Consider the following 10,116-nt stretch of genomic DNA (forward strand, 5'->3'; position numbering starts at 1 on the left):
GTCCCTACATAGAACGGCCAACATTTAACACTAAAAAAATTGTGAATGGGCTCGGTGTAGTAGCCTATATATGGCCCCAACAAATATTTTTATTTTCTCCCCAAATCTAACCACGTTGGGCGCCATTGTCTTGAGGCATAGAAATGGAATCTGCTTCCCATTCGGTCACTGTTCACATAATGCTCCAGTTTTTTTTTCTTTCTGTAAAACATCTGCGATTCTTGAAAATAAATTAAAAATATTTGATTGCAATTTGTTATTCTTATCAAAACGTGCGCCCGGGTTCAAATAGGTCAAACGGTTCGAAAGAGATAAGCAAACAAACCAAAGTCTATGCAATGCAAATATTTAGATTTCCAATACAACTCAAGACATAAACATTCATCCATCACATTCGTCGGAGTGCAGACTCAAAATGAACATTTTCATTCCAATTATAATCAGCTTTTTGCTGATTTTTAAGGTAAATACAAAAAATATTTAAAAAAAGATCCAATAATTATTTTAAATTTTCCCACAGTCCCTTCAAGGCCTTCCCACATCCGACACCAATGAGGTGGACACCTCCAATGACAGTTCTCACTATGCCTTTCTGCTGAGCGAAGCCAAACAATATTCGGAACAAATTGAGCAACTTATTAGAAAGAGTTTGCCCCAATTGCCTTCAGATGATACCTTCAATTTGTATCGCAACAAATTCAATAAATATTTGGAATTGAAAAAAGATTATAAAGCAGCCACCGCCGAAGATTGTGAAGAGAAATCCCTGGAGTTTTTTGATGCCCAAAACGCATTCATCAGTGTTTACATGTATGGTCACAGCAACTCGACCGGTCTGCAAGATGTTGTGAAAATTTTAAATGACAATGGAATGAAACAGATCAAGGATGAGTTCGATGCCAAGCGTGCCAGTGGGGTTTATGGTAAACCTGATCGTAAAGATTTTGAAAAATATGTGGCAACACATTGTTGATCAGCGGAAAATACTACAAAAAATTGCGATTTTTTGTGAAAATAATTCTGGAAATAGAAGTCAATAAAGAAAACATACCTAACTCCAAAGTTTAACACAGGAAAAAATCCTTAATTTTTTGTGAAACGATTTTCAAGGCCCCTTAATTTTTAATTTTAACATTTAATCGTATAAATGTGTACCCAAATTTAAAAGGATACTGCCCAGCCTTCAATTTGATGTGCACTGAAATTTTGTTGCCAATAAACTATCAGAGATATGGCAACGTTTTTAAGTGAGCGCAAATATTGAAATATTCAAATATTTTTGTGCAATGAAATAAAATTACCTTTAATATCAAAATTAGTTTTTTGTACTCAAAAAAGTGGCCATATTTTGAAAGAACAATGTTTGATCTTCAAATGGATGTGCATTGAAATGATGTGGCCAATTAACTATCAAAGATATGGCAAAATTATGAAGTGTGTGCAAAATTTGAAATATTCAAATATTTTTGTGCAATGAAATAAAATGACCTTTAATATCAAAAATAGTTTTTTGTACTCAAAAATGCGGCCATATTTTGAAAGAACAATGTCTGATCTTCAAATGGGTGTACACTAAAATGATGTGGCCAATTAATTATCAGAGATACGGCAACATTTTTAAGTGAGGACAAAATTTGAAATATTCAAATATTTTTGGGCAATGAAATAAAATAGACCTTTAATATCAAATTTGGTATTTTGTACTCAAAAATGTGGTCATATTTTGAAAGAACAATGTTCAACCTTCAAATGGATGTGCACTAAAATGATGTTGCCAACTAGTTTTTAGAGATATGGCAACATTTTGAAGTTAGAGCAAAATTTAAAATATTCAAATATTTTTGTGCAATGAAATAAAAGGACCTTTAAAACGAAAATTAGTTTTTTGTAATAGAAAATGTGTCCATATTTTGAAAGAACAATGCTTGGCCTTCAAATGGATGTGCGCTGAAATGGTGTTGCCAATTATTTTGCAGAGATATGGCAACATTTTTATGCAAGAGCAAAATTTGTAAAATTCAAAAAAAAATTGTGCAATGAAATAAAAAGATTTTCAATATCAAAATTAGATTTTTGTGCTCAAAAATGTGTCTATATTTTGAAAGAACAATGTTCAACCTTGAAATGAATGTGCGCTAATGGATGGTGTTGCCAACTAACTCCCAGAGATATGGCAACATTTTTATGTGAGTGCCACATTCCAAATATTTTACATTTTTTGTGCAATGAGTTTAAAGGGCAATTGTTATCAAATTTGGTTTTAAATATTCCAAAATGTACACACATTTTGAAAGAGCAATACCTGACCTCTTTTTTTAACAAAAATTTTATTTATGTAGTTTACCAAGTATCTGAGATACTGTACATTTTTCACATTAACCGAAAATTCATAAATTTTGCGTTATCAGTTTCATAGGGTTACGACTGCTATGTTTAGCTTTACATCCGTAAAATGTGAACCCAACTTGGAAAGAATACTACCCGGCATTTAATCTGATGTGCCCAGGAATCGAGTTGCCAATTAACTATCTGAGATATGGCAACATTTTTACGTAAGTGCAAAATTTCCAATATTTTGTATTTTTGGTGCAATGAATGCTAAGGGCCTTTAATATCGGAATTCCTTTATGTACTCCAAAAATATGAAAAAATTTTCAAAACTCAATGCCTTGCCTTCATTATAATGTGAAATATATTAATGTAGCTCATCAAATATCAGAGATACTGCGCATTATTACATGAACCGAAAATTTATATTTTTTGCGGTTTCATGGGGTTTTAATTTGTAGGTTTAGCTTTACATCAGTAAAATGTAAATTTGATCTGGAAAGAATACTGCCCGAACTTTAATTTGATGTGCACAGGAATGGAGTTGCCAATTATCGATCTGAGATATGGCAACATATATACATGAGCGCAAAATTTCAAATATTTTAAACTTTTTTTGTAATGAAATTTAAGAGTCCTTTCCTTCCTTTCCTTTACGAGTTCCAAAAATATGGCTATATTTTAAAAACTCAATGTCTAACCTTCATTACAATGTGAAATATATGGATATAGCTCATCAAATGGCAGAGATACCGTACCTTTTCCACATCAACCCAAAATGTATACATTTTGCGTAATGAACTACATGGGACCTTCATTTGTAGATTTAGCTTTATATCGTAAAAATGTGAACCCGTCCTTGAAAGAATACTATTCAACTTTCAATTCGATGTGCATATGGATGGTGTTGCCAATTAACTATCAGAGATATGGCAACATTTATACGTGAGTGCAAAATTTCTAATATTTTTTACTTTTTGTGCAATGAATGTTAAGGGAATTTAATATCGAAATTCCTTTATCTTCTCCAAAAATGTGGACGCATTTTAAAAGAGCATTGTCAAACCTTTATTACAATGTGAAATATATGGATCTAGCTTATCAAATGGCAGAGATACCGTAACTTTTTCACATGAACCCAAAGTTTATACATTTTGCGTAATGAGCTTCATGGGACCTTCAATTGTAGATTTAGCTTTATATCGTAAAAATGTGAACGCGACTTTGAAAGAATACTGTGCGACCTTCAATTTGATGTGCACATGGATGGTGTTGCCAATTAACTATAAAAGATATGGCAACATTTTTACGTGAGCGCAAAATTCCCGACATTTTAAAATTTTCTTGGCAAAGAATTAAAAGGGCCTTTAATATTGGAAATTATTTTTGTATCATTAAACTATGAACTAATTCGGATAGGAAAATGTCCGACCTTTAGATCGATATGAAATATATTGATCTAGCTCGCTAAATAGCAGAGATATCGTAAATATTTCACATGTACAAAAATTAGACGTGAACATAAACATTTTCGTTTTTCCGTAATCTATTTTTTGGGCCCATAACTCACGACATAATGACTCAATCATAAAGAAATAAATAATTCTGACAATCCAATGTTCTGTATAAACGACTGTAACAATTATTTTGATTTGAATAATTGCGTCCAGGAGATATCACCAAATAAACACAAGACACGTAATTTTCTAATTTCCTAAAATTTTCCAATCATCCTTCTTTGAAGGGCATAACTTTTGAAATATTCATTTGATCCCAAAGAGGTGCAAGACTTTTTCGAAGATATTTTTATGTCCTTAAAACTTACTAAGATTTTGGGACTGTAACTAATTAGAGTTATGAGCTATCGCCAAAGATGTGGAAGATATGAAAATTTCCAAATTTTACTTTTTCTTCTGTAATATCATTCCTGAGGTCACAACTTTTGAAATAATAGCTATATCTCCCAGCAGTATGCAAAAATATGAAGGATCCGAGTCGGGCCTTAGGACCTAAGCATAATTTGATAATTTATACGGTTTAGTTCAAGATATATCATACAATATGCACCAGGGATGGAACTTTCTTATTTCTTTTATATTTGTAGTTTTCATTATTTAGGGGTCATAACTTTTAATATAGACATGCTAGCCGATTGAAGTGATAGAGTTTTCCCAAGATATATGCAGTCCCTTTAAATGTATGTATATTGTATGGATGTACCTAATCAATTGATAGAGATATCGTAAGATATACACAAGATATGTTATTTTGGAATTTCATGCATAATCTTAGTGACTTTCTTTTAGAGGCCATAAATTTGGAAATAATCCTTGTATCTAAAAGATGTCAAAGACTTTTCCCTCGGAACTAAATTGGTCTTTATAGTTTAAAAAGATTTATGCCTATAGCTTTTCAAATTCCAGAGATATTTCAAACTATATTTCGTACTCTGGAATTTGTCATTCGTCGAAATTCTTCTGCTATCTCGCTACTGACGGCTTCATATTTTAAATACAAGCTTTATCTTTTGGAAAGACCCGGTTTTTGATGGTCCTGTAGTAGGTCTAAAAAGCTGTATAAATAAATTTAATATAACTGAGCAAATTCAAGAGCTATCGTAAAGAAATCAGAAGTAATGGAAATTTATCATTTCTTTTAATTTTTTAGTAATAATCTCAAAGAGGCCAAAGCTCTTGAACTAGTTGTTCTATTGTAAAGAACTTGAGCAGAATTTCAAGAAATAAATCCAGCTTTCTAAAAATACAAAGTTTGTGTTTGTAGCTATTAACATTTCTGAGTTATCCTGAAAATAAAAATGCACTAGCAAGTTTCAAGCTTTAAAAGTTATATTAGGTATGCTTTTTAAGGGTCCACAACTTGTTAAATATTAGTTGTACCTCCATCAGTTGAAAGACATTTTATTAGCCCTAGACCTTGTCTTTAGACACAGAAAATTTTTGTCATATAACTTTTTAGGTTCAAGAGTTATCGTGCTTTATACAAATATGACCAAGTTTTTTTTTTACTTTTTATGCAAAATCTTTTCTGAGGCCATAGTATTGAGTAAATAGGAGTGTCTCAGAAATATCAAGGAATATTAGAAGCCCTGAATCCTAGTAGTATTGGAATACCTGGATCCGAATAGAACTCTATGCAGAATATAATATGAACAGTCCTGGGTTTGAATAGAATACAAGAAGCACATGGTCCCAATTAAATGTGGAGAGCTCTAATTTCGAATAGAATCTGTTTAAATAAAATAAAATATTAGAAGCCCTAGGCCGGAAAAAATATAAGGATCTCTGGCTTCGAATAGGATTTGGGTATTTCTGAGTCTAAACAGACTGAGAGACTTTTACATTTCAAAGTTTTCTACAAAATGCAAAGATCTTAAAGTCCAATGAATTGTTGTTCGATTGGGAGGCTACATTGCATTGCATAATCTAAATATAAGTGCACATGGTCAGATATTTCCCAGACATTTTCCCCATAGATGCGACATGATAAGCAGCGCCTATAAAAACGCGGTTTGAAAAATTCTAACTTTTAAATTCATTTCACACATAGCAGTTCAAAGTCATAGAGGACGGTAGCAAAATGAAAATATTATTTACAAGGCTAATCAGCCTCACAATAATATTTGCGGTAAATATATTTAATTTAAAATCACTCAAAAACAAATCACTAAGACACATATTTTTTCCTCAGCTTTCCCTTGGCAATCCCATTGATTCTCCCAGCCAAGAACAATATGCCAGCCTGCAGAAAGATTTTCTACAAATTGCTGATAAAATGGAAATCCTCATTGAAAAATCGCTACCCCAACTACCAACGGGAGAGGAATATGAACACTTCCGAACAGAATTTCAGAGCTTTCTGAAGAAAAAGCGTTTATACGCATCTATTACACCTGGCGAGAATTGTGAAAACAAAATTCTTTCCTTTTTTGATGATTTTGCAGACATTTTAAAATATTTTGTATTGCGTCCTCCACGCTCGGCCATTGCCGAGCAGATTGTTCAGATTTTCAATGCAAATGGCATGGAAAAAATTAAAGCCGATGTTGAAAACCTTGTGGCTACGAATATAAAAAGGAGCGATTTTGAAAAGTATCTTGTAAGAAATTGTTAAGGATAATAAAGAAAATTTTAAAAAATTGTAAAAAAATTTAATTTTTTAAAGACTTTTTTTTAAGGGACTTAAAGTCCCTTCCAGTAGGATTTTTGGGAAATTTTTCTAAAGGACTTATGAATCATTGAATGTGGATTAAAAGAAATGTTCTAAAGGATATAGAAGCATCTTAACGATAAGATAATTTTTAAAGGAACTTCAGAGGAATAAACTAAGATTTTTAATTAGTATGTTTTAAAGGACTTTCAAGGAATAAAAGTGGATTTTTAAATAATATTATTCAAAGGACCTTCAGAGTCATAAACGTGGATTTTTTAAAGAATATTTTTCAAAGGACATTCAATGCAAGAAACGTGGATCTTTTAAAGAATATTTTTCAAAGGACATTCAATGCAAGAAACGTGGATTTTTTAAAGAATATTTTTCAAAGGACATTCAATGCAAGAAAATTGGATTTTTTAAATAATATTTTTCAAAGGGCCTTCAATAAAAGAAACGTGGATTTTTTAAGAATATTTTTCAAAGGACCTTCAGAGATAAAAACATGGATTTTTAGAATATTTTGAATTTTTAAAGAATATTTTTCAAAGGACCTTCAGAGGTAAAAACTCGGATTTTTAAAGAATATTTTGGATTTTAAAAGAATATTTTTCAACGGACCTTCAATGCAAGAAACGTGGATTTTTTAAAGAATATTTTTCAAAGGACCTTCAATGCAAGAAACGTGGATTTTTTAAGGAATATTTTTCAAAGGACCTTCAATGCAAGAAACGTAGATTTTTTAAAGAATATTTTTCAAAGGACCTCCAAAGCAAGAAACGTGGATTTTTGTAAAGAATATTTTTCAAAGGACCTCCAAAGCAAGAAACGTGGATTTTTGTAAAGAATATTTTTCAAAGGACCTCCAAAGCAAGAAACGTGGATTTTTGTAAAGAATATTTTTCAAAGGACCTTCATAAACGTGGATTTTTGTAAAGAATATTTTTCAAAGGACCTTCATAAACGTGGATTTTTGTAAAGAATATTTTGTCAAAGGACCTTCAGATATATAAACGTGGATTTTTAAAGAACATTTTTCAAAGGACCTTCAGAGTCATAAACGTGGATTTTTTAAAGAATATATTTCAAAAGACCTTCATAAAGTGAATTTTTAAAGAATATTTTTCAAAGGACCTTCAGAGACATAAACGTGGATTTTTTAAAGAATATTTTTCAAAGGACCTTCAGAGACATAAACGTGGATTTTTTAAAGAATATTTTTCAAAGGACCTTCAGAGACATAAACGTGGATTTTTTAAAGAATATTTTTCAAAGGACCTTCAGAGACATAAACGTGGATTTTTTAAAGAATATTTTTCAAAGGACTTTCAATGCACGGAACGTGGATTTTTAAGGAATATTTTTCAAAGGACCTTCAATGCAAGAAACGTGGATTTTTTAAAGAATATTGTTCAAAGGACCTTCAATGCAAGAAACGTGGATTTTTTAAAGAATATTTTTCAAAGGACCTTCAATGCAAGAAACGTGGATTTTTTAAAGAATATTTTTCAAAGGACTTTCAATGCACGGAACGTGGATTTTTTAAAGAATATTTTTCAAAGGACCTTCAGAGATAAAAACGTGGATTTTTAAAGAGTATTTTTCAAAGGACCTTCAGAGATAAAAACGTGGATTTTTAAAGAGTATTTTTCAAAGGACCTTCAGAGACATAAACGTGGATTTTTTAGAGCATATTTTTGAAATGGCCTTCAGAGAAATAAAAGTGGATTTTTTTGAGCAATTTTTGAAATGGCCTTCAGAGACATAAACGTGGATTTTTTAGAGCATATTTTTGAAATGGCCTTCAGAGAAATAAAAGTGGATTTTTTTGAGCAATTTTTGAAATGGCCTTCAGAGACATAAACGTGGATATTTAAAGAATTATTTGGATTTTAAAGGAATATTTTTCAAAGGACCTTCAGAGATATAAACTTTTTAAAGAATATTTTTCAAAAGACCTACAGAGATATAAACGTGGATTTTTAAAGAATATTTTTCAAAAGACCTACAGAGATATATACGTGGATTTTTAAAGAATATTTTGGATTTTTAAAGAATATTTTTCAAAGGACCTTCAGAGATATAAACGTGGATTTTTAAAAAATATTTTGGATTTTTAAAGAATATTTTTCAAAGGACCTTCAGATATAAACGTGGATTTTTAAAGAATATTTTGGTTTTTTTTTCAAGAATATTTTTCAAGGGACCTTTAGAGATTTCAATTTAGTACCTTAAAAGTCCTTCAGATAATATTTTCTAAAAAAGTCCTTAAGAAATAAATTTTTTAAAAAATATTTTCTCTAGGACCTTTTTAAAAAATATTTTCTCAAATACTTTTAAAGGGGAAATCAGAGATTACATTTTTCGTTATAGTTTCCCCTTTAAAAGTCCTTGAGAAAATATTTATTATATTTTGAAAAAAGTATTTTCCCAAGGACTTTTAAAGTGGAAATCTGAGATTGTATTTTTCGTTATTGTCAACATTTTGATTTTTTTTCTTCCATTTTTTCTTTCAATCTCGCGGAAATTCCCAACAAAAGAAAAATTCCGATGCTTATCAGCTAATGAATTTTACAAAGGTCATTAGATCACGCTTCAAATCGGTGAGAAAAATACAAAAGGCACAGCTAACAAATTGTATACGTTCAGTAAGCATCTGATAGGCATTTCAAAATCAATCCCTTGAAAATGTCGATTTTAATTTGTTTCGTTGTTACATTGTTGGCTCTGCAGCAGGTAAGAGAATTTCAAACTTGAAAATTCAAACCAAGTAATTTTCCGAATTCCACTCATTCAGACCCCTTTTCTGGCGGCCCATCGATTCGGCGATGTTTTGGAGAGTGAGGAACGTAATCAAATAATGTCCATGTTGGATGAAACCAAGGAAATGGCCGGCCAGGTTGAGGCCATGCTTTTGAAAGTTCTACCCGAAATACCAACTGGAAAAACTTACGAGGAGTTGCACAACAATGTTCTGGAATATTATGACAAAGTTCATGGCTACAAGGAGCGGAAGTATCATTGCCGCAAGAGGGCTCGTCAGTTCTTGGAGGGTTTTAAAGAGTTTTCCGAAATCTACTCGAATGAGCAGGCTGATACGCCGGAAAAGCAAGAGGTGGTTAGGCTATTGGAAGAGGCTGGCCTAAAGGAGATGCGTGAGAAATTCAATGAGAAAATGGCCCGAGATGAATTCGATTATATTTTGGAATAATTTGTGGGAAATAAATAAATTGAAAAAAAAAAAAACAAGCAAGCAAGAGACTTTTCTTTCTCCGACAGTCTAAGGAGACCTTTTCGGAAAAAAATCTCCTCAGCTATGGAGAATTCTGATTCTTTAAAAAATCCCAGTTTCTTGCATTGAAGGTCCTTTAAAAAAAATTCTTTAAAAATCCAAGGTCCTTTGAAAAAAAATTCTTTAAAAATCCAAGGTCCTTTGAAAAAAATTCTTTAAAAATCCAAGGTCCTTTGAAAAAAATTCTTTAAAAATCCAAGTTCCTTTGAAAAAAAAAATCTTAAAAAATCCAAGGTCCTTTGAAAAAAAAAATTTAAAAATCCAAGGTCCTTTGAAAATAAAATCTTTAAAAGTCCAAGGTCCTTTGAAAAAAAATTCTTTAAAAA

The 10,116-nt window shown here is 31.3% G+C and overlaps 3 protein-coding genes across 3 annotated transcripts; all 3 read left to right on the top strand.

Moving 5' to 3' along the window:
• The first annotated feature begins 306 nt into the window (after positions 1-306).
• On the top strand, positions 307-1,064 carry LOC101889681 (uncharacterized). The gene is made up of 2 exons (XM_005179479.3): positions 307-463; positions 521-1,064. The coding sequence occupies exons 1-2, from the start codon at positions 416-418 to the stop codon at positions 971-973; spliced, it is 501 nt and encodes a 166-aa protein (XP_005179536.1). The 5' UTR covers positions 307-415; the 3' UTR covers positions 974-1,064.
• A 4,800-nt stretch (positions 1,065-5,864) lies between these two features.
• Positions 5,865-6,500, top strand: LOC101889521 (uncharacterized). Its single transcript, XM_005179478.4, has 2 exons — positions 5,865-5,973; positions 6,037-6,500. Exons 1-2 carry the CDS (start codon positions 5,926-5,928, stop codon positions 6,457-6,459), a joined length of 471 nt encoding a protein of 156 aa, XP_005179535.1. The 5' UTR covers positions 5,865-5,925; the 3' UTR covers positions 6,460-6,500.
• Positions 6,501-9,087: 2,587 nt separating this feature from the next.
• On the top strand, positions 9,088-9,724 carry LOC101889346 (uncharacterized). The gene is made up of 2 exons (XM_005179477.4): positions 9,088-9,234; positions 9,296-9,724. The coding sequence occupies exons 1-2, from the start codon at positions 9,187-9,189 to the stop codon at positions 9,707-9,709; spliced, it is 462 nt and encodes a 153-aa protein (XP_005179534.1). The 5' UTR covers positions 9,088-9,186; the 3' UTR covers positions 9,710-9,724.
• Positions 9,725-10,116: the final 392 nt, after the last annotated feature.

The sequence above is a fragment of the Musca domestica genome, unplaced genomic scaffold (assembly GCF_030504385.1).
Source record: "Musca domestica strain aabys unplaced genomic scaffold, Musca_domestica.polishedcontigs.V.1.1 37, whole genome shotgun sequence".
In the NCBI taxonomy this organism is placed as follows: Eukaryota; Metazoa; Arthropoda; class Insecta; order Diptera; family Muscidae; genus Musca; species Musca domestica.

Excerpts from the sequence above, each read along its gene's own strand:
- LOC101889681 (XM_005179479.3), top strand. The coding sequence starts at position 416 with ATGAACATTTTCATTCCAATTATAATCAGCTTTTTGCTGATTTTTAAG. Across the intron at positions 464-520 it reads GCTTTTTGCTGATTTTTAAG|TCCCTTCAAGGCCTTCCCAC; the intron begins GTAAATACAAAA and ends ATTTTCCCACAG.
- LOC101889521 (XM_005179478.4), top strand. The coding sequence starts at position 5,926 with ATGAAAATATTATTTACAAGGCTAATCAGCCTCACAATAATATTTGCG. Across the intron at positions 5,974-6,036 it reads GCCTCACAATAATATTTGCG|CTTTCCCTTGGCAATCCCAT; the intron begins GTAAATATATTT and ends TTTTTTCCTCAG.
- LOC101889346 (XM_005179477.4), top strand. The coding sequence starts at position 9,187 with ATGTCGATTTTAATTTGTTTCGTTGTTACATTGTTGGCTCTGCAGCAG. Across the intron at positions 9,235-9,295 it reads CATTGTTGGCTCTGCAGCAG|ACCCCTTTTCTGGCGGCCCA; the intron begins GTAAGAGAATTT and ends CCACTCATTCAG.